The sequence below is a fragment of the Hyperolius riggenbachi genome, chromosome 3 (assembly GCF_040937935.1).
Source record: "Hyperolius riggenbachi isolate aHypRig1 chromosome 3, aHypRig1.pri, whole genome shotgun sequence".
Lineage (NCBI taxonomy): Eukaryota > Metazoa > Chordata > Amphibia > Anura > Hyperoliidae > Hyperolius > Hyperolius riggenbachi.
This window is the reverse complement of record NC_090648.1, coordinates 32,648,346-32,675,573: the sequence shown is the minus strand read 5'-3', so window position 1 is coordinate 32,675,573 and position 27,228 is coordinate 32,648,346. Positions and strand designations below refer to the sequence as shown.

General features: G+C 49.7%; 1 protein-coding gene across 1 annotated transcript in view; it reads left to right on the top strand.

The window, feature by feature from the left end:
- Positions 1-5,844: 5,844 nt before the first annotated feature.
- Positions 5,845-27,228, top strand: part of LOC137562530 (very-long-chain 3-oxoacyl-CoA reductase-like) — a 118,015-nt gene continuing 96,631 nt past the window's right edge. Inside the window, exon 1 of the mRNA XM_068273947.1 lies at positions 5,845-6,072. Within this exon, the coding sequence (XP_068130048.1) occupies positions 5,916-6,072 (157 nt within the window). The 5' untranslated portion in view covers positions 5,845-5,915. The remainder of the gene's footprint in view (positions 6,073-27,228) is intronic.

The window sequence follows — 27,228 nt, the reverse complement described above, 5'->3', positions numbered from 1 at the left end:
CTATACTACCTACACTGGGGGCCACTATGCTACCTACACTGGGGGCAACTATGCTAGCTGCACTGGGGCAACTATGCTAGCTGCACTGGGGGCAACTATGCTAGCTGCACTGGGGGAACTATGCTAGCTGCACTGGGGGCAACTATGCTAGCTGCACTGGGGCAACTATGCTAGCTGCACTGGGGGCAACTATACTAGCTACACAGGGAGCAACTATACTAGCTACACTGGGGGCAACTATACTAGCTATACTGGGGGCAACTATACTACCTACACTGGGGGCAACTATACTAGCTACACTGGGGGAAACTATACTACCTACACTGGGGGCAGCTATACTACCTACACTGGGGGCAACTATACTACCTACACTGGGGGCAACTATACTACCTGCACTGGGGGCAACTATACTACCTACACTGGGGGCAACTATACTAGCTATACTGGGGGCAACTATACTATCTACACTGGGGGCAACTATACTAGCTACACTGGGAGCAACTATACTAGCTACACTGGGGGCAACTATACTACCTACACTGGGGGCAACTATACTACCTGCACTGGGGGCAACTATACTAGCTATACTGGGGGAAACTATACTACCTACATTGGGGGCAACTATACTACCTACACTGGGGGCAGCTATACTACCTACACTGGGGGCAACTATACTACCTACACTGGGGGCAACTATACTACCTACACTGGGGGCAACTATACTACCTACACTGGGGGCAACTATACTACCTACACTGGGGGCAGCTATACTACCTACACTGGGGGCAGCTATACTACCTACACTGGGAGCAACTATACTACCTACACTGGGGGCAACTATACTACCTACACTGGGGGCAACTATACTACCTACACTGGGGGCAGCTATACTACCTACACTGGGGGCAGCTATACTACCTACACTGGGGGCAGCTATACTACCTACACTGGGAGCAACTATACTACCTACACTGGGGGCAACTATACTACCTACACTGGGGGCAACTATACTACCTACACTGGGGGCAACTATACTACCTACACTGGGGGCAACTATACTACCTAACTGGGGGCAACTATACTACCTACACTGGAGGAAACTATACTACCTACACTGGGGGCAGCTATACTAGCTACACTGGGAGCAACTATACTAGCTACACTGGGGGCAACTATACTACCTACATTGGGGGCAACTATACTACCTGCACTGGGGGCAACTATACTAGCTACACTAGGGGCAACTATACTACCTACATTGGGGGCAACTATACTACCTACACTGGGGGCAACTATACTGCCTACACTGGGGGCAACTATACTAGCTATACTGGGGGCAACTATACTACCTACACTGGGGGAAACTATACTACCTAACTGGGGGCAACTATACTACCTACACTGGGGGCAGCTATACTACCTACACTGGAGGAAACTATACTACCTACATTGGGGGCAACTATACTACCTGCACTGGGGGCAACTATACTAGCTACACTAGGGGCAACTATACTACCTACATTGGGGGCAACTATACTACCTACACTGGGGGCAACTATACTGCCTACACTGGGGGCAACTATACTACCTACATTGGGGGCAACTATACTACCTACACTGGGGGAAACTATACTACCTACACTGGGGGCCACTATACTGCCTACACTGGGGGCAACTATACTACCTACACTGGGGGAAACTATGCTAGTTGCACTGGGGCAACTATGCTAGCTGCACTGGGGGCAACTATGCTAGCTGCACTGGGGGCAACTATGCTAGCTGCACTGGGGGCAACTATTTTAGCTGCACTGGGGCAACTATGCTAGCTGCACTGGGGGCAACTATGCTAGCTGCACTGGGGGCAACTATGCTAGCTGCACTGGGGGCAACTATGCTAGCTGCACTGGGGGCAACTATGCTAGCTGCACTGGGGGCAACTATGCTAGCTGCACTGGAGGCAACTATGCTAGCTGCACTGGGGGCAACTATGCTAGCTGCACTGGGGGCAACTATGCTAGCTGCACTGGGGGCAACTATGCTAGCTGCACTGGGGGCAACTATTTTAGCTGCACTGGGGGCAACTATGCTAGCTGCACTGGGGGCAACTATACTACCTACACTGGGGGCAACTATACTACCTACACTGGGGGCAACTATACTACCTACACTGGGGGCAGCTATACTACCTACACTGGGGGCAACTATACTACCTACACTGGGGGCAACTATACTACCTGCACTGGGGGCAACTATACTACCTACACTGGGGGCAACTATACTAGCTATACTGGGGGCAACTATACTATCTACACTGGGGGCAACTATACTACCTACACTGGGAGCAACTATACTAGCTACACTGGGGGCAACTATACTACCTACACTGGGGGCAACTATACTACCTGCACTGGGGGCAACTATACTAGCTATACTGGGGGAAACTATACTACCTACATTGGGGGCAACTATACTAGCTACACTGGGGGCAACTATACTACCTACACTGGGGGCAGCTATACTACCTACACTGGGGGAAACTATACTAGCTATACTGGGGGCAACTATACTAGCTATACTGAGGGCAACTATACTACCTACACTGGGGGCAACTATACTACCTACACTGGGGGCAGCTATACTACCTACACTGGGGGCAGCTATACTACCTACACTGGGTGCAACTATACTACCTACACTGGAGGAAACTATACTACCTACATTGGGGGCAACTATACTACCTGCACTGGGGGCAACTATACTAGCTACACTAGGGGCAACTATACTACCTACATTGGGGGCAACTATACTACCTACACTGGGAGCAACTATACTACCTACACTGGGGGCAACTATACTACCTACACTGGGGGCAACTATACTAGCTATACTGGGGGCAACTATACTAGCTATACTGAGGGCAACTATACTAGCTACACTGGGGGCAACTATACTGCCTACACTGGGGGAAACTATGCTACCTACATTGGGGGCAACTATACTACCTACACTGGGGGCAGCTATTTTAGCTGCACTGGGGCAACTATGCTAGCTGCACTGGGGGCAACTATGCTAGCTGCACTGGGGGCAACTATGCTAGCTGCACTGGGGGCAACTATGCTAGCTGCACTGGGGGCAACTATGCTAGCTGCACTGGAGGCAACTATGCTAGCTGCACTGGAGGCAACTATGCTAGCTGCACTGGGGGCAACTATACTACCTACACTGGGGGCAACTATGCTAGCTGCACTGGGGGCCACTATGCTACCTACACTGGGGGCAACTATGCTAGCTGCACTGGGGGCAACTATGCTAGCTGCACTGGAGGCAACTATGCTAGCTGCACTGGGGGCAACTATGCTAGCTGCACTGGGGGCAACTATGCTAGCTGCACTGGGGGCAACTATGCTAGCTGCACTGGGGGCAACTATGCTAGCTGCACTGGGGGCAACTATGCTAGCTGCACTGGGGGCAACTATACTAGCTGCACTGGGGGCAACTATACTAGCTGCACTGGGGGCAACTATGCTAGCTGCACTGGGGGCAACTATGCTAGCTGCACTGGGGGCAACTATACTAGCTGCACTGGGGGCAACTATACTAGCTGCACTGGGGGCAACTATACTAGCTGCACTGGGGGCAACTATACTAGCTGCACTGGGGGCAACTATACTAGCTGCACTGGGGGCAACTATACTAGTTGCACTGGGAACAAATATACTGGGGGCAGCTATACTAGCTGCACTGGGAGCAAATATACTGGGGGCAACTATACTAGCTACACTGGGGGCAACTATACTAGCTACACTGGGGGCAGCTATACTACCTACACTAGGAGAAACTATACTACCTACACTGGGGGCAGCTATACTACCTACACTGGGGGCAGCTATACTACCTACACTGGGGGCAGCTATACTAGCTACACTGGGGGCAACTATACTACCTACACTGGGGGCAGCTATACTACCTACACTGGGGGCAGCTATACTACCTACACTGGGGGCAGCTATACTACCTACACTGGGGGCAGCTATACTAGCTACACTGGGGGCAGCTATACTAGCTACACTGGGGGCAGCTATACTAGCTACACTGGGGGCAGCTATACTAGCTACACTGGGGCAGCTATACTAGCTACACTGGGGGCAGCTATACTAGCTACACTGGGGGCAGCTGTACTACCTACACTGGGGGCAGCTATACTACCTACACTGGGGGCAACTATACTACCTACACTGGGGGCAGCTATACTACCTACACTGGGGGCAACTATACTACCTACACTGGGTGCAACTATACTAGCTACGCTATGGGCAACTATACTGCCTAAACTGGGTGCACCTTTACTAGCTATACTGGGGACAACTATACTAACTACACTGGGGGCAACTATATTACCTACACTGGGGGCTACTATACAACCTACACTGGGGGCAACTATACTAGCTATACTGGGGGCAACTATACTAGCTACACTGGGGGCAACTATACTAGCTACACTGGGGGCAACTATACTAGCTACACTGGGGGCAACTATACTAGCTACACTGGGGGCAACTATACTAGCTATACTGGGGGCAACTATACTAGCTATACTGGGGCAACTATACTAGCTATACTGGGGGCAACTATACTAGCTATACTGGGGGCAACTATACTAGCTATACTGGGGGCAACTATACTAGCTATACTGGGGGCAACTATACTAGCTATACTGGGGGCAACTATACTAGCTACACTGGGGGCAACTATACTACCTACACTGGGGGCAACTATACAACCTACACTGGGGGCAACTATACTAGCTATACTGGGGGCAACTATACTAGCTACACTGGGGGCAACTATACTAGCTACACTGGGGGCAACTATACTAGCTACACTGGGGGCAACTATACTAGCTACACTGGGGGCAACTATACTAGCTATACTGGGGGCAACTATACTAGATATACTGGGGGCAACTATACTAGATATACTGGGGGCAACTATACTAGCTATACTGGGGGCAACTATACTAGCTATACTGGGGGCAACTATACTAGCTATACTGGGGGCAACTATACTAGCTATACTGGGGGCAACTATACTAGCTATACTGGGGCAACTATACTAGCTATACTGGGGGCAACTATACTAGCTATACTGGGGGCAACTATACTAGCTACACTGGGGGCAACTATACTAGCTACACTGGGGGCAACTATACTACCTACACTGGGGGCAACTATACTACACACTGGGGGCAACTATATTACCTACACTGGGGGCAACTATACTAGCTATATTGGGGCAACTATACTACCTACACTGTTGGCAACTATACTATCTACACTGGGGGCAACTATACTATCTACACTGGGGACAACTATACTACCTACTCTGGGGGCAACTATACTACCTACTCTGGGGGCAACTATACTACCTACACTGGGGGCAACTATACTGGTGGCAACTTTGTGACACCTTCCTCCCTGTCAATCAACGGTGCGCCACTCCCCCTGGCGCCCAATGGAAGGAATGCCCGACACCGGCGTTACTGTCTGCTGCTGTCCCCTCCGGAGCAGTGCTGCACAGGAGGAAGGGGGAAGTCTCATTAGGATCCAGAAGCTTCCCCCTCCCAAAGTAAGTACCTCCAGGTTCTTACAGATTCTCTTTAATTTTGCTGTAGCATTTCTGATACTCTCAGCAGTGCAGTGGAGGAGGACGTTACAGTTTAACCCAATAGAAATGATGAATGTCTCGAACCACAACAATAACAGAAGGCTCACTAGAGAATGACAGTTCTCTCACTGTGTCCAAGTATGAATTATAGAGTGAAAAAGAAGGGTGTGGGCCGAGATGTGGGAGGGGCCAGAGTCACTCTTCCATGCAGTATAATTCAGTGCAGTGACAGTGGCCGGACAACTGAGAGGATGGACTGTGTGCTGCACCCGGGGCTCACCCTGCTGGGGTACCTGGCTCTGTCCTACCTGCTCCTCACACAGCTCTACAAACTGCTGAGGGGGGTCCGAGTCCACATCCTGTCCCGCTGGTGGAGGAAGGACCTCCGGGAGTATGGAGGCTGGGCAGGTAAGTGTCACTACTGTCACTTACCTGCATTTTATATTACATTCAACATTCTATACTAAGTGTAGCACATCATAACTAGTTTACAGAATAATAGTCCCAATCTGAGATCTGACCATACTTTGTACTGTATCTATAGAGGCAGGAGCATACCCGGGATTTTCAAAGGGGGGGGGGGGGGGGGGATTCCTGAAAGGTCTCTCTCAGCCACACACAATACAGTATAATAATATGGTAGGACATCATGCTGGGTACTCACAATACAATTTCCCGTCCAACTGACAGGATCTGACAATTATTTCCTAAATGTCTGATCTGCTCCCGATCGACAACGGGATTTATCAGGAGCAGTTTGAATACAGATAATAATGAGGACAGTCGACATTGCTAATGAAGAGGAAAGTGAAGCATTCACACAGCAGGGCACAGCGGATCAGTGAATAATGGCGCACAGCGCCTATGCATAAAGATGGCGCCGCATTAAAAAGAAACGCTTATTGCTATTTATCGTTAGTACTGCATAATAATGGCGCACAGGGAAAAAAGAAGAAAAACGGCACACAGTATTGTTATTTATCAATAGCGCCATTCATATGCCAAACAGCAACTATACTACCTATACTGGGGGCAACTATCTTACCTACACTGGGGGCAACTATACTACAATACAATACAATAACATTTGTAAAGCGCTTTTCTCCCATAGGACTCAAAGCGCATAGCTGTGTCTCAGATTAATACAGGGTTTCAGTCTGGGTTGTGTTACAGAGGAGATAGTCAGATGTTCATGAATGCCAGACTGAGAAGGTAGGTTTTCAGTTTAGACTTAAATGCTTCCAGGGATGGAGCTGTCCTGATTGGGTGTGGCAGGGAGTTCCAAAGTGTAGGGGCAGCATGACAAAAGGCTCTGTCTCCAAAGGTTTTGAGGTGGCACTGGGGGCAACTATACTACCTACACTGGGGGCAACTATACTAGCTATACTGGGGGCAACTATACTAGCTATACTGAGGTCAACTATACTAGCTATACTGGGGGCAACTATACTAGCTATACTGGGAGCAACTATACTAGCTACACTGGGGGCAACTATAATACCTACACTGGGGGCAACTATACTAGCTACACTGGGGGAAACTATACTACCTACATTGGGGGCAACTATACTAGCCATACTGGGGGCAACTATACTAGCTATACTGGGGGCAACTATACTAGCTATACTGGGGGCAACTATACTACCTACACAGGGAGCAACTATACTAGCTACACTGGGGGCAACTATACTACCTACACTGGGGGCAACTATACTACCTACACTGGGGGCAACTATACTAGCTATACTGGGGGCAACTATACTAGCTATACTGGGGGAAACTATACTACCTACATTGGGGGCAACTATACTACCTACACTGGGGGCAACTATACTACCTACACTGGGTGCAACTATACTAGCTACACTGGGGGAAACTATACTACCTACACTGGGGGAAACTATACTACCTACATTGGGGGCAACTATACTAGCTATACTGGGTGCAACTATACTACCTACACTGGGAGCAACTATACTACCTACACTGGGGGCAACTATACTACCTACACTGGGGGCAACTATACTAGCTATACTGGGGACAACTATACTACCTACACTGGGGGCAACTATACTACCTACACTGGGGACAACTATACTAGCTATACTGGGGGCAGCTATACTACCTACACTGGGGACAACTATACTAGCTATACTGGGGACAACTATACTACCTACACTGGGGGCAACTATACTACCTACACTGGGGACAACTATACTACCTACACTGGGGGCAGCTATACTACCTACACTGGGGACAACTATACTAGCTATACTGGGGACAACTATACTACCTACACTGGGGGCAACTATACTACCTACACTGGGGGCAACTATACTAGCTACACTGGGGGAAACTATACTACCTACATTGGGGGCAACTATACTAGCTATACTAGGGGCAACTATACTACCTACATTGGGGGCAACTATACTACCTGCACTGGGGGCAACTATACTACCTACACTGGGGGCAACTATACTACCTACACTGGGGGCAACTATACTACCTACACTGGGGGCAACTATACTACCTACACTGGGGGAAACTATACTACCTACATTGGGGGCAACTATACTAGCTATACTAGGGGCAACTATACTACCTACACTGGGGGCAACTATACTAGCTATACTAGGGGCAACTATACTACCTACACTGGGGGCAACTATACTACCTACACTGGGGGCAACTATACTACCTACACTGGGGGCAGCTATACTACCTAACTGGGGGCAGCTATACTACCTACACTGGGGGCAGCTATACTACCTACACTGGGGGCAACTATACTACCTACACTGGGGGCAACTATACTACCTACACTGGGGGCAACTATACTAGCTATACTAGGGGCAACTATACTACCTACACTGGGGGCAACTATACTACCTACACTGGGGGCAACTATACTACCTACACTGGGGGCAGCTATACTACCTAACTGGGGGCAGCTATACTACCTACACTGGGGGCAACTATACTACCTACACTGGGGGCAACTATACTACCTACACTGGGGGCAGCTATACTACCTACACTGGGGGCAACTATACTACCTACACTGGGGGCAACTATACTACCTACACTGGGGGCAACTATACTAGCTATACTGGGGGCAACTATACTACCTACACTGGGGGCAACTATACTACCTACACTGGGAGCAACTATACTAGCTACACTGGGAGCAACTATACTAGCTACACTGGGGGCAACTATACTACCTACACTGGGGGCAACTATACTACCTACACTGGGGGCAACTATACTACCTACACTGGAGGAAACTATACTACCTACATTGGGGGCAACTATACTACCTGCACTGGGGGCAACTATACTAGCTACACTAGGGGCAACTATACTACCTACATTGGGGGCAACTATACTACCTACACTGGGGGAAACTATACTACCTACACTGGGGGCCACTATGCTACCTACACTGGGGGCAACTATGCTAGCTGCACTGGGGCAACTATGCTAGCTGCACTGGGGGCAACTATGCTAGCTGCACTGGGGGCAACTATGCTAGCTGCACTGGGGGCAACTATGCTAGCTGCACTGGGGCAACTATGCTAGCTGCACTGGGGGCAACTATGGTGGAGGAACAATGGGGGCAACTATACTAGCTACACTGGGGGAAACTATACTACCTACATTGGGGGCAACTATACTAGCCATACTGGGGGCAACTATACTACCTACACAGGGAGCAACTATACTACCTACACTGGGGGCAACTATACTAGCTACACTGGGGGCAACTATACTACCTACACAGGGAGCAACTATACTACCTACACTGGGGGCAACTATACTACCTACACTGGGGGCAACTATACTAGCTATACTGGGGGCAACTATACTAGCTATACTGGGGGCAACTATACTACCTACACTGGGGGCAACTATACTAGCTATACTGGGGGCAACTATACTATCTATACTGAGGGCAACTATACTAGCTACACTGGGGGCAACTATACTACCTACACTGGGGGCAACTATACTAGCTACACTGGGGGAAACTATACTATCTATACTGGGGGCAACTATACTAGCTACACTGGGGGAAACTATACTACCTACACTGGGGGCAACTATACTAGCTACACTGGGGGAAACTATACTACCTACATTGGGGGCAACTATACTAGCTATACTAGGGGCAACTATACTACCTACACTGGGGGCAACTATACTACCTACACTGGGGGCAACTATACTACCTACACTGGGGGCAGCTATACTACCTAACTGGGGGCAGCTATACTACCTACACTGGGAGTAAATATACTGGGGGCAACTATACTACCTACACTGGGGGCAACTATACTACCTACACTGGGGGCAACTATACTACCTACACTGGGGGCAGCTATACTACCTACACTGGGGGCAACTATACTACCTACACTGGGGGCAACTATACTACCTACACTGGGGGCAACTATACTAGCTATACTGGGGGCAACTATACTACCTACACTGGGGGCAACTATACTACCTACACTGGGGGCAACTATACTACCTACACTGGGGGCAACTATACTAGCTACACTGGGGGAAACTATACTACCTACATTGGGGGCAACTATACTAGCTATACTAGGGGCAACTATACTACCTACACTGGGGGCAACTATACTACCTACACTGGGGGCAACTATACTACCTACACTGGGGGCAGCTATACTACCTAACTGGGGGCAGCTATACTACCTACACTGGGAGTAAATATACTGGGGGCAACTATACTACCTACACTGGGGGCAACTATACTACCTACACTGGGGGCAACTATACTACCTACACTGGGGGCAGCTATACTACCTACACTGGGGGCAACTATACTACCTACACTGGGGGCAACTATACTACCTACACTGGGGGCAACTATACTAGCTATACTGGGGGCAACTATACTACCTACACTGGGGGCAACTATACTACCTACACTGGGGGCAACTATACTACCTACACTGGGGGCAACTATACTAGCTACACTGGGGGCAACTATACTACCTACACTGGGGGCAACTATACTAGCTACACTGGGGGCAACTATACTACCTACACTGGGGGCAGCTATACTACCTACACTGGGGGCAACTATACTACCTACACTGGAGGAAACTATACTACCTACATTGGGGGCAACTATACTACCTGCCCTGGGGGCAACTATACTAGCTACACTAGGGGCAACTATACTACCTACATTGGGGGCAACTATACTACCTACACTGGGGGCAACTATACTACCTACACTGGGGGAAACTATACTACCTACACTGGGGGCCACTATGCTACCTACACTGGGGGCAACTATGCTTGCTGCACTGGGGCAACTATGCTAGCTGCACTGGGGGCAACTATGCTAGCTGCACTGGGGGCAACTATGCTAGCTGCACTGGGGGCAACTATGCTAGCTGCACTGGGGCAACTATGCTAGCTGCACTGGGGGCAACTATGGTGGAGGAACAATGGGGGCAACTATACTAGCTACACTGGGGGAAACTATACTACCTACATTGGGGGCAACTATACTAGCCATACTGGGGGCAACTATACTAGCTATACTGGGGGCAACTATACTAGCTACACAGGGAGCAACTATACTAGCTACACTGGGGGCAACTATACTACCTACACTGGGGGCAACTATACTACCTACACTGGGGGCAACTATACTAGCTATACTGGGGGCAACTATACTAGCTATACTGGGTGCAACTATACTACCTACACTGGGGGCAACTATACTAGCTACACTGGGGGAAACTATACTAGCTATACTAGGGGCAACTATACTACCTACACTGGGGGCAACTATACTACCTACACTGGGGGCAACTATACTACCTACACTGGGGGCAACTATACTACCTACACTGGGGGCAGCTATACTACCTAACTGGGGGCAGCTATACTACCTACACTGGGAGTAAATACACTGGGGGCAACTATACTACCTACACTGGGGGCAACTATACTACCTACACTGGGGGCAGCTATACTACCTACACTGGGGGCAACTATACTACCTACACTGGGGGCAACTATACTACCTACACTGGGGGCAACTATACTACCTACACTGGGGGCAACTATACTAGCTATACTGGGGGCAACTATACTACCTACACTGGGGGCAACTATACTAGCTACACTGGGGGCAACTATACTACCTACACTGGGGGCAACTATACTACCTACACTGGGGGCAACTATACTACCTACACTGGAGGAAACTATACTACCTACACTGGGGGCCACTATGCTACCTACACTGGGGGAAACTATGCTAGCTGCACTGGGGCAACTATGCTAGCTGCACTGGGGGCAACTATGCTAGCTGCACTGGGGGCAACTATGCTAGCTGCACTGGGGGCAACTATGCTAGCTGCACTGGGGCAACTATGCTAGCTGCACTGGGGGCAACTATGCTAGCTGCACTGGGGGCAACTATGCTAGCTGCACTGGGGGCAACTATGCTAGCTGCACTGGGGGCAACTATGCTAGCTGCACTGGGGGCAACTATGCTAGCTGCACTGGAGGCAACTATGCTAGCTGCACTGGGGGCAACTATGCTAGCTGCACTGGGGGCAACTATGCTAGCTGCACTGGGGGCAACTATGCTAGCTGCACTGGGGGCAACTATGCTAGCTGCACTGGGGGCAACTATGCTAGCTGCACTGGGGGCAACTATGCTAGCTGCACTGGGGGCAACTATGCTAGCTGCACTGGGGGCAACTATACTAGCTGCACTGGGGGCAACTATACTAGCTGCACTGGGGGCAACTATACTAGCTGCACTGGGGGCAGCTATACTAGCTGCACTGGGGGCAGCTATACTAGCTGCACTGGGAGCAAATATACTGGGGGCAACTATACTAGTTACACTGGGGGCAACTATACTAGCTACACTGGGGGCAGCTATACTACCTACACTAGGAGAAACTATACTACCTACACTGGGGGCAGCTATACTACCTACACTGGGGGCAGCTATACTACCTACACTGGGGGCAGCTATACTACCTACACTGGGGGCAGCTATACTACCTACACTGGGGGCAGCTATACTAGCTACACTGGGGGCAGCTATACTAGCTACACTGGGGGCAGCTGTACTACCTACACTGGGGGCAGCTATACTACCTACACTGGGGGCAACTATACTAGCTACACTGGGTGCAACTATACTAGCTACGCTATGGGCAACTATACTACCTACACTGGGGGCAACTATACTACCTACACTGGGGGCAACTATACTGCCTAAACTGGGTGCACCTTTACTAGCTATACTGGGGACAACTATACTAACTACACTGGGGGCAACTATACTACCTACACTGGGGGCTACTATACAACCTACACTGGGGGAAACTATACTAGCTATACTGGGGGCAACTATACTAGCTACACTGGGGGCAACTATACTAGCTACACTGGGGGCAACTATACTAGCTACACTGGGGGCAACTATACTAGCTACACTGGGGGCAACTATACTAGCTATACTGGGGGCAACTATACTAGCTATACTGGGGCAACTATACTAGCTATACTGGGGGCAACTATACTAGCTATACTGGGGGCAACTATACTAGCTATACTGGGGGCAACTATACTAGCTATACTGGGGGCAACTATACTAGCTATACTGGGGGCAACTATACTAGCTACACTGGGGGCAAGTATACTACCTACACTGGGGGCAACTATACTACACACTGGGGGCAACTATACTACCTACACTGGGGGCAACTATACTACCTACACTGGGGGAAACTATACTACCTACACTGGGGGCCACTATGCTACCTACACTGGGGGCAACTATGCTAGCTGCACTGGGGCAACTATGCTAGCTGCACTGGGGGCAACTATGCTAGCTGCACTGGGGGCAACTATGCTAGCTGCACTGGGGGCAACTATGCTAGCTGCACTGGGGCAACTATGCTAGCTGCACTGGGGGCAACTATGGTGGAGGAACAATGGGGGCAACTATACTAGCTACACTGGGGGCAACTATACTAGCTACACTGGGGGCAACTATACTAGCTACACTGGGGGAAACTATACTACCTACATTGGGGGCAACTATACTAGCCATACTGGGGGCAACTATACTAGCTATACTGGGGGCAACTATACTAGCTATACTGGGGGCAACTATACTACCTACACAGGGAGCAACTATACTAGCTACACTGGGGGCAACTATACTACCTACACTGGGGGCAACTATACTACCTACACTGGGGGCAACTATACTAGCTATACTGGGGGCAACTATACTACCTACACTGGGAGCAACTATACTAGCTACACTGGGGGCAGCTATACTAACTATACTGGGGGCAACTATACTAGCTACACTGGGGGCAATTATACTACCTACACTGGGGGCAACTATACTAGCTACACTGGGGGAAACTATACTACCTACATTGGGGGCAACTATACTAGCTATACTAGGGGCAACTATACTACCTACACTGGGGGCAACTATACTACCTACACTGGGGGCAACTATACTACCTACACTGGGGGCAGCTATACTACCTACACTGGGGGCAGCTATACTACCTACACTGGGAGCAACTATACTACCTACACTGGGAGTAAATATACTGGGGGCAACTATACTACCTACACTGGGGGCAACTATACTACCTACACTGGGGGCAACTATACTACCTACACTGGGGGCAGCTATACTACCTACACTGGGGGCAACTATACTAGCTACACTGGGGGAAACTATACTACCTACATTGGGGGCAACTATACTAGCTATACTAGGGGCAACTATACTACCTACACTGGGGGCAACTATACTACCTACACTGGGGGCAACTATACTACCTACACTGGGGGCAGCTATACTACCTAACTGGGGGCAGCTATACTACCTACACTGGGAGTAAATATACTGGGGGCAACTATACTACCTACACTGGGGGCAACTATACTACCTACACTGGGGGCAACTATACTACCTACACTGGGGGCAGCTATACTAGCTACACTGGGGGCAACTATACTACCTACACTGGGAGCAACTATACTACCTACACTGGGGGCAACTATACTACCTACACTGGGGGCAACTATACTACCTACACTGGGAGCAACTATACTAGCTACACTGGGAGCAACTATACTACCTACACTGGGAGCAACTATACTAGCTACACTGGGAGCAACTATACTACCTACACTGGGGGCAGCTATACTAGCTACACTGGGGGCAACTATACTACCTACACTGGGAGCAACTATACTACCTACACTGGGGGCAACTATACTACCTACACTGGGGGCAACTATACTACCTACACTGGGGGCAACTATACTACCTACACTGGGGGCAACTATACTACCTACACTGGGGGCAGCTATACTAGCTACACTGGGGGCAACTATACTACCTACACTGGGAGCAACTATACTACCTACACTGGGGGCAACTATACTACCTACACTGGGGGCAACTATACTACCTACACTGGGGGCAACTATACTAGCTATACTGGGGGCAACTATACTACCTACACTGGGGGCAACTATACTACCTACACTGGGAGCAACTATACTAGCTACACTGGGAGCAACTATACTACCTACACTGGGGGCAACTATACTACCTACACTGGGGGCAGCTATACTAGCTACACTGGGGGAAACTATACTACCTACATTGGGGGCAAATATACTACCTGCACTGGGGGCAACTATACTAGCTACACTAGGGGCAACTATACTACCTACATTGGGGGCAACTATACTACCTACACTGGGGGCCACTATGCTACCTACACTGGGGGCAACTATGCTAGCTGCACTGGGGCAACTATGCTAGCTGCACTGGGGGCAACTATGCTAGCTGCACTGGGGCAACTATGCTAGCTGCACTGGGGGCAACTATGGTGGAGGAACAATGGGGGCAACTATACTAGCTACACTGGGGGAAACTATACTACCTACATTGGGGGCAACTATACTAGCCATACTGGGGGCAACTATACTAGCTATACTGGGGGCAACTATACTAGCTATACTGGGGGCAACTATACTAGCTATACTGGGGGCAACTATACTAGCTACACAGGGAGCAACTATACTAGCTACACTGGGGGCAACTATACTACCTACACTGGGGGCAACTATACTAGCTATACTGGGGGCAACTATACTACCTACACTGGGGGCAACTATACTAGCTACACTGGGGGCAACTATACTAGCTACACTGGGGGAAACTATACTACCTACATTGGGGGCAACTATACTAGCTATACTAGGGACAACTATACTACCTACACTGGGGGCAACTATACTACCTACACTGGGGGCAGCTATACTACCTAACTGGGGGCAGCTATACTACCTACACTGGGAGTAAATACACTGGGGGCAACTATACTACCTACACTGGGGGCAACTATACTACCTACACTGGGGGCAGCTATACTACCTACACTGGGGGCAACTATACTACCTACACTGGGGGTAACTATACTACCTACACTGGGGGCAACTATACTACCTACACTGGGGGCAACTATACTAGCTATACTGGGGGCAACTATACTACCTACACTGGGGGCAACTATACTACCTACACTGGGAGCAACTATACTAGCTACACTGGGAGCAACTATACTAGCTACACTGGGGGCAACTATACTACCTACACTGGGAGCAACTATACTACCTACACTGGGGGCAACTATACTACCTACATTGGGGGCAACTATACTACCTACACTGGGGGCAACTATACTACCTACACTGGAGGAAACTATACTACCTACATTGGGGGCAACTATACTACCTGCACTGGGGGCAACTATACTAGCTACACTAGGGGCAACTATACTACCTACATTGGGGGCAACTATACTACCTACACTGGGGGAAACTATACTAGCTATACTGGGGGCAACTATACTACCTACACTGGGGGCAACTATACTAGCTATACTGGGGGCAGCTATACTACCTACACTGGGGGCAACTATACTACCTACACTGGGGGCAGCTATACTAGCTACACTGGGGGCAGCTATACTAGCTACACTGGGGGCAAATATACTGGGGGAAACTATACTAGCTACACTGGGGGCAACTATACTAGCTACACTGGGGGCAGCTATACTACCTACACTAGGAGAAACTATACTACCTACACTGGGGGCAGCTATACTACCTACACTGGGGGCAGCTATACTAGCTACACTGGGGGCAACTATACTAGCTACACTGGGGGCAGCTATACTACCTACACTAGGAGAAACTATACTACCTACACTGGGGGCAGCTATACTAGCTACACTGGGGGCAGCTATACTACCTACACTGGGGGCAGCTATACTACCTACACTGGGGGCAGCTATACTACCTACACTGGGGGCAGCTATACTAGCTACACTGGGGGCAGCTATACTACCTACACTGGGGGCAGCTATACTAGCTACACTGGGGGCAGCTATACTAGCTACACTGGGGCAGCTATACTAGCTACACTGGGGGCAGCTATACTAGCTACACTGGGGGCAGCTGTACTACCTACACTGGGGGCAGCTATACTACCTACACTGGGGGCAACTATACTACCTACACTGGGGGCAGCTATACTACCTACACTGAGGGCAACTATACTACCTACACTGGGTGCAACTATACTAGCTACACTGGGAGCAACTATACTACCTACACTGGGGGCAACTATACTACCTACACTGGGGGCAACTATACTACCTACACTGGGGGCAACTATACTAGCTATACTGGGGGCAACTATACTACCTACACTGGGGGCAACTATACTACCTACACTGGGGGCAACTATACTAGCTATACTGGGGGCAACTATACTACCTACACTGGGGGCAACTATACTACCTACACTGGGTGCAACTATACTAGCTACGCTATGGGCAACTATACTGCCTAAACTGGGTGCACCTTTACTAGCTATACTGGGGACAACTATACTAACTACACTGGGGGCAACTATACTAGCTATACTGGGGACAACTATACTAACTACACTGGGGGCAACTATACTAGCTATACTGGGGGCAACTATACTAGCTACACTGGGGGCAACTATACTAGCTACACTGGGGGCAACTATACTAGCTACACTGGGGGCAACTATACTAGCTATACTGGGGGCAACTATACTAGCTATACTGGGGCAACTATACTAGCTATACTGGGGGCAACTATACTAGCTATACTGGGGGCAACTATACTAGCTATACTGGGGGCAACTATACTAGCTATACTGGGGGCAACTATACTAGCTATACTGGGGGCAACTATACTAGCTACACTGGGGGCAACTATACTACCTACACTGGGGGCAACTATACAACCTACACTGGGGGCAACTATACTAGCTATACTGGGGGCAACTATACTAGCTACACTGGGGGCAACTATACTAGCTACACTGGGGGCAACTATACTAGCTACACTGGGGGCAACTATACTAGCTACACTGGGGGCAACTATACTAGCTATACTGGGGGCAACTATACTAGCTATACTGGGGCAACTATACTAGCTATACTGGGGGCAACTATACTAGCTATACTGGGGGCAACTATACTAGCTACACTGGGGGCAACTATACTAGCTACACTGGGGGCAACTATACTACCTACACTGGGGGCAACTATACTACACACTGGGGGCAACTATATTACCTACACTGGGGGCAACTATACTAGCTATATTGGGGCAACTATACTACCTACACTGTTGGCAACTATAATAGCTACACTGGGGGCAACTATACTATCTACACTGGGGGCAACTATACTATCTACACTGGGGACAACTATACTACCTACTCTGGGGGCAACTATACTACCTACTCTGGGGGCAACTATACTACCTACACTGGGGGCAACTATACTGGTGGCAACTTTGTGACACCTTCCTCCCTGTCAATCAACGGTGCGCCACTCCCCCTGGCGCCCAATGGAAGGAATGCCCCTGACGCCGGCGTTACTGTCTGCTGCTGTCCCCTCCGGAGCAGTGCTGCACAGGAGGAAGGGGGAAGTCTCATTAGGATCCAGAAGCTTCCCCCTCCCAAAGTAAGTACCTCCAGGTTCTTACAGATTCTCTTTAATTTTGCTGTAGCATTTCTGATACTCTCAGCAGTGCAGTGGAGGAGGACGTTACAGTTTAACCCAATAGAAATGATGAATGTCTCGAACCACAACAATAACAGAAGGCTCACTAGAGAATGACAGTTCTCTCACTGTGTCCAAGTATGAATTATAGAGTGAAACAGAAGGGTGTGGGCCGAGATGTGGGAGGGGCCAGAGTCACTCTTCCATGCAGTATAATTCAGTGCAGTGACAGTGGCCGGACAACTGAGAGGATGGACTGTGTGCTGCACCCGGGGCTCACCCTGCTGGGGTACCTGGCTCTGTCCTACCTGCTCCTCACACAGCTCTACAAACTGCTGAGGGGGGTCCGAGTCCACATCCTGTCCCGCTGGTGGAGGAAGGACCTCCGGGAGTACAGAGGCTGGGCAGGTAAGTGTCACTACTGTCACTTACCTGCATTTTATATTACATTCAACATTCTATACTAAGTGTAGCACATCATAACTAGTTTACAGAATAATAGTCCCAATCTGAGATCTGACCATACTTTGTACTGTATCTATAGAGGCAGGAGCATACCCGGGATTTTCAAAGGGGGGGGGGGATTCCTGAAAGGTCTCTCTCAGCCACACACAATACAGTATAATAATATGGTAGGACATCATGCTGGGTACTCACAATACAATTTCCCGTCCAACTGACAGGATCTGACAATTATTTCCTAAATGTCTGATCTGCTCCCGATCGACAACGGGATTTATCAGGAGCAGTTTGAATACAGATAATAATGAGGACAGTCGACATTGCTAATGAAGAGGAAAGTGAAGCATTCACACAGCAGGGCACAGCGGATCAGTGAATAATGGCGCACAGCTCCTATGCATAAAGATGGCGCCGCATTAAAAAGAAACGCTTATTGCTATTTATCGTTAGTACTGCATAATAATGGCGCACAGGGAAAAAAGAAGAAAAACGGCACACAGTATTGTTATTTATCAATAGCGCCGTTCATATGCCAAACAGCAACTATACTACCTATACTGGGGGCAACTATCTTACCTACACTGGGGGCAACTATACTACCTACACTGGGGGCAACTATACTAGCTATACTGGGGGCAACTATACTAGCTATACTGAGGGCAACTATACTAGCTATACTGGGGGCAACTATACTACCTACACTGGGAGCAACTATACTACCTACACTGGGGGCAACTATACTAGCTACACTGGGGGAAACTATACTAGCTATACTGGGGGCAACTATACTAGCTATACTGGGGGCAACTATACTACCTATACTGGGGGCAACTATACTACCTACACTGGGGGCAACTATACTACCTACACTGGGGGCAACTATACTAGCTATACTGGGGGCAACTATACTAGCTATACTGAGGGCAACTATACTAGCTATACTGGGGGCAACTATACTACCTACACTGGGAGCAACTATACTAGCTACACTGGGGGCAACTATACTACCTACACTGGGGGCAACTATACTAGCTACACTGGGGGCAACTATACTACCTACACTGGGGGCAGCTATACTAGCTACACTGGGGGCAGCTATACTAGCTACACTGGGGGCAACTATACCAGCTACACTGGGGGCAACTATACCAGCTACACTGGGGGCAACTATACCAGCTACACTGGGGGCAACTATACTACCTACACTGGGGGCAACTATACTACCTCCACTGGGGGCAGCTATACTACCTACACTGGGGGCAACTATACTACCTACACTGGGGGCAATTATACTACCTACACTGGGGGCAACTATACTAGCTATACTGGGGGCAACTATACTAGCTATACTGGGGGCAACTATACTACCTACACTGGGGGCAACTATACTACCTACACTGGGGGCAACTATACTACCTACACTGGGGGCAACTATACTACCTACACTGGGGGCAACTATACTACCTACACTGGGGGCAACTATACTACCTACACTGGGGGCAACTATACTACCTACACTGGGGGCAACTATACTACCTACACTGGGGGCAACTATACTAGCTATACTGGGGGCAACTATACTAGCTATACTGGGGGCAACTATACTACCTACACTGGGGGCAACTATACTACCTACACTGGGGGCAACTATACTAGCTATACTGGGGGCAACTATACTACCTACACTGGGGGCAACTATACTACCTACACTGGGGGCAACTATACTAGCTATACTGGGGGCAACTATACTAGCTATACTGGGGGCAACTATACTAGCTATACTGGGGGCAACTATACTACCTACACTGGGGGCAACTATACTACCTACACTGGGGGCAACTATACTACCTACACTGGGGGCAACTATACTACCTACACTGGGGGCAACTATACTACCTACACTGGGGGCAACTATACTAGCTATACTGGGGGCAACTATACTAGCTATACTGGGGGCAACTATACTACCTACACTGGGGGCAACTATACTACCTACACTGGGGGCAACTATACTAGCTATACTGGGGGCAACTATACTACCTACACTGGGGGCAACTATACTACCTACACTGGGGGCAACTATACTAGCTATACTGGGGGCAACTATACTAGCTATACTGGGGGCAACTATACTACCTACACTGGGAGCAACTATACTAGCTACACTGGGGGCAACTATACTACCTACACTGGGGGCAACTATACTAGCTATACTGGGGGCAACTATACTACCTACACTGGGGGCAACTATACAAGCTATACTGGGGGCAACTATACTAGCTATACTGGGGGCAACTATACTACCTACACTGGGGGCAACTATACTACCTACACTGGGGGCAACTATACTAGCTATACTGGGGGCAAATATACTACCTACACTGGGGGAAACTATACTACCTACACTGGGGGCCACTATGCTAGCTATACTGGGGGCAACTATGCTAGCTGCACTGGGGGCAACTATGCTAGCTGCACTGGGGGCAACTATGCTAGCTGCACTGGGGCAACTATGCTAGCTGCACTGGGGGCAACTATGCTAGCTGCACTGGGGGCAACTATGCTAGCTGCACTGGGGGAAACTATGCTAGCTGCACTGGGGGCAACTATGCTAGCTGCACTGGGGGCAACTATGCTAGCTGCACTGGGGGCAACTATGCTAGCTGCACTGGGGGCAACTATGCTAGCTGCACTGGGGGCAACTATACTAGCTGCACTGGGGTCAACTATACTAGCTGCACTGGGGGCAACTATACTAGCTGCACTGGGGGCAACTATACTAGCTGCACTGGGGGCAACTATACTAGCTGCAATGGGGGCAACTATACTAGCTATACTGGGGGCAACTATACTAGCTATACTGGGGCAACTATACTAGCTATACTGGGGGCAACTATACTACCTACACTGGGAGAAACTATACTACCTACACTGGGGGCAACTATACTAGCTATACTGGGGGCAACTATACTAGCTATACTGGGGGCAACTATACTACCTACACTGGGGGCAACTATACTACCTACACTGGGGGCAACTATACTGCCTACACTGGGGGCAACTATACTGCCTACACTGGGGGCAACTATACTAGCTACACTGGGGGCAGCTATACTACCTACACTGGGGGCAACTATACTAGCTACACTGGGGGCAACTATACTACCTACACTGGGGGCAGCTATACTACCTACACTGGGGGCAACTATACTACCTACACTGGGGGCAGCTATACTACCTACACTGGGGGCAACTATACTACCTACACTGGGGGCAACTATACTAGCTACACTGGGGGCAGCTATACTACCTACACTGGGGGCAACTATACTACCTACACTGGGGGCAGCTATACTAGCTGCACTGGGAACAAATATACTGTGGGCAGCTATACTATCTGCACTGGGGGCAACTATACTAGCTACACTGGGGGCAACTATACTAGCTACACTGGGGGCAGCTATACTACCTACACTGGGGGTAACTATACTACCTACACTGGGAGAAACTATACTACCTACACTGGGGGCAGCTATACTACCTACACTGGGGGCAACTATACTACCTACACTGGGGGCAGCTATACTAGCTACACTGGGGGCAGCTATACTAGCTACACTGGGGGCAGCTATACTACCTACACTGGGGGCAGCTATACTAGCTATACTGGGGGCAACTATGCTAGCTACACTGGGGGCAGCTATACTACCTACACTGGGGGCAACTATACTACCTACACTGGGGGCAGCTATACTACCTACACTGGGGGCAGCTATACTAGCTACACTGGGGGCAGCTATACTACCTACACTGGGGGCAGCTATACTACCTACACTGGGGGCAGCTATACTACCTACACTGGGGGCAGCTATACTACCTACACTGGGGGCAGCTATACTACCTACACTGGGGGCAGCTATACTACCTACACTGGGGGCAGCTATACTACCTACACTGGGGGCAGCTATACTACCTACACTGGGGGCAGCTATACTAGCTACACTGGGGGCAGCTATACTACCTACACTGGGGGCAGCTATACTACCTACACTGGGGGCAGCTATACTACCTACACTGGGGGCAGCTATACTACCTACACTGGGGGCAGCTATACTACCTACACTGGGGGCAGCTATACTACCTACACTGGGGGCAGCTATACTACCTACACTGGGGGCAGCTATACTACCTACACTGGGGGCAGCTATACTACCTACACTGGGGGCAGCTATACTAGCTACACTGGGGGCAGCTATACTACCTACACTGGGGGCAGCTATACTACCTACACTGGGGGCAGCTATACTAGCTACACTGGGGGCAGCTATACTACCTACACTGGGGGCAGCTATACTACCTACACTGGGGGCAGCTATACTACCTACACTGGGGGCAACTATACTACCTACACTGGGGGCAACTATACTACCTACACTGGGGACAACTATACTAGCTACACTGGGGGCAGCTATACTACCTACACTGGGGGCAGCTATACTAGCTACACTGGGGGCAACTATACTATCTACACTGGGGACAACTATACTACCTACACTTGGAGCAACTATACTAGCTGCACTGGGGGCAACTATACTAGCTATACTGGGGGAAACTATACTATCTATACTGGGGGCAAATATACTACCTACACTGGGGGCAAATATACTACCTACACTGCGGGAAATATACTACTGGGGGCAACTATGCTAGCTGCACTGGGGGCAACTATGCTAGCTGCACTGGGGCAACTATGCTAGCTGCACTGGGGGCAACTATGCTAGCTGCACTGGGGGCAACTATGCTAGCTGCACTGGGGGCAACTATGCTAGGTGCACTGGGGGCAACTATGCTAGGTGCACTGGGGGCAACTATGCTAGGTGCACTGGGGGCAACTATGCTAGCTGCACTGGGGGCAACTATACTAGCTGCACTGGGGGCAACTATACTAGCTGCACTGGGGGCAACTATACTAGCTGCAATGGGGGCAACTATACTAGCTGCACTGGGGGCAACTATACTAGTTGCACTGGGAACAAATATACTGGGGGCAACTATACTAGCTACACTGGGGGCAACTATACTAGCTACACTGGGGGCAACTATACTAGCTACACTGGGGGCAGCTATACTACCTACACTGGGAGAAACTATACTAGCTACACTGGGGGCAGCTATACTACCTACACTGGGGGCAGCTATACTACCTACACTGGGGGCAGCTATACTACCTACACTGGGGGCAGCTATACTAGCTACACTGGGGGCAGCTATACTACCTACACTGGGGGCAGCTATACTAGCTACACTGGGGGCAGCTATACTAGCTACACTGGGGGCAGCTATACTAGCTACACTGGGGGCAACTATACTACCTACACTGGGGGCAGCTATACTACCTACACTGGGGGCAGCTATACTAGCTACACTGGGGGCAGCTATACTAGCTACACTGGGGGCAGCTATACTAGCTACACTGGGGGCAACTATACTACCTACACTGGGGGCAGCTATACTAGCTACACTGGGGGCAGCTATACTAGCTACACTGGGGGCAACTATACCAGCTACACTGGGGGCAACTATACTATCTGCACTGGGGGCAGCTATACTAGCTGCACTGGGGGCAGCTATACTAGCTGCACTGGGAGCAAATATACTGGGGGCAACTATACTAGCTACACTGGGGGCAACTATACTAGCTACACTGGGGGCAACTATACTAGCTACACTGGGGGCAGCTATACTAGCTACACTGGGGGCAGCTATACTACCTACACTGGGGGCAGCTATACTACCTACACTGGGGGCAGCTATACTAGCTACACTGGGGGCAACTATACTACCTACACTGGGGGCAATTATACTACCTACACTGGGGGCAGCTATACTACCTACACTGGGGGCAATTATACTACCTACACTGGGGGCAGCTATACTAGCTACACTGGGGGCAGCTATACTACCTACACTGGGGGCAGCTATACTATCTACACTGGGGGCAACTATACTATCTACACTGGGGGCAACTATACTACCTACACTGGGGGCAACTATACTAGCTACACTGGGGGCAACTATACTAGCTACACTGGGGTCAACTATACTAGCTACACTGGGGGCAACTATACTATCTACACTGGGGGCAATTATACTACCTACACTGGGGGCAGCTATACTAGCTACACTGGGGGCAGCTATACTAGCTACACTGGGGGCAGCTGTACTACCTACACTGGGGGCAGCTATACTACCTACACTGGGGGCAGCTATACTACCTACACTGGGGGCAGCTATACTACCTACACTGGGGGCAGCTATACTACCTACACTGGGGGCAGCTATACTATCTACACTGGGGGCAACTATACTATCTACACTGGGGGCAACTATACTACCTACACTGGGGGCAACTATACTAGCTACACTGGGGGCAACTATACTAGCTACACTGGGGTCAACTATACTAGCTACACTGGGGGCAACTATACTATCTACACTGGGGGCAATTATACTACCTACACTGGGGGCAGCTATACTAGCTACACTGGGGGCAGCTATACTAGCTACACTGGGGTCAACTATACTAGCTACACTGGGGGCAACTATACTACCTACACTGGGGGAAATTATACTACCTACACTGGGGGCAGCTATACTAGCTACACTGGGGGCAGCTATACTAGCTACACTGGGGGCAGCTGTACTACCTACACTGGGGGCAGCTATACTACCTACACTGGGGGCAGCTATACTACCTACACTGGGGGCAGCTATACTACCTACACTGGGGGCAGCTATACTACCTACACTGGGGGCAGCTATACTACCTACACTGGGGGCAGCTATACTATCTACACTGGGGGCAACTATACTATCTACACTGGGGGCAACTATACTACCTACACTGGGGGCAACTATACTAGCTACACTGGGGGCAACTATACTAGCTACACTGGGGTCAACTATACTAGCTACACTGGGGGCAACTATACTATCTACACTGGGGACAACTATACTACCTACACTGGGAGCAACTATACTAGCTATACTGGGGGCAACTATACTATCTATACTGGGGGCAAATATACTACCTACACTGGGGGCAAATATACTACCTACACTGCGGGAAATATACTACCTACACTGGGAGAAACTATACTAACTATACTGGGTGCAACTATACTACCTACACTGGGGGCAACTATACTACCTACACTGGGGGCAACTATACTACCTACACTGGGGGCAACTATACTAGCTACACTGGGGGAAACTATACTAGCTATACTGGGGGCAACTATACTAGCTATACTGGGGGCAACTATACTAGCTATACTGGGGGCAACTATACTAGCTACACTGGGGGCAACTATACTACCTACACTGGGAGCAACTATACTAGCTATACTGGGGGCAACTATACTAGCTATACTGGGGGCAACTATACTACCTACACTGGGGGCAGCTATACTACCTACACTGGGGGCAGCTATACTACCTACACTGGGGGCAACTATACTAGCTACACTGGGGGCAACTATACTAGCTATACTGGGGGCAACTATACTACCTACACTGGGGGCAACTATACTACCTACACTGGGGGCAATTATACTACCTACACTGGGGGCAACTATACTAGCTATACTGGGGGCAACTATACTAGCTATACTGGGGGCAACTATACTACCTACACTGGGGGCAACTATACTACCTACACTGGGGGCAACTATACTACCTACACTGGGGGCAACTATACTACCTACACTGGGGGCAACTATACTACCTACACTGGGGGCAACTATACTAGCTATACTGGGGGCAACTATACTAGCTATACTGGGGGCAACTATACTAGCTATACTGGGGGCAACTATATTACCTACACTGGGGGCAACTATACTACCTACACTGGGAGCAACTATACTAC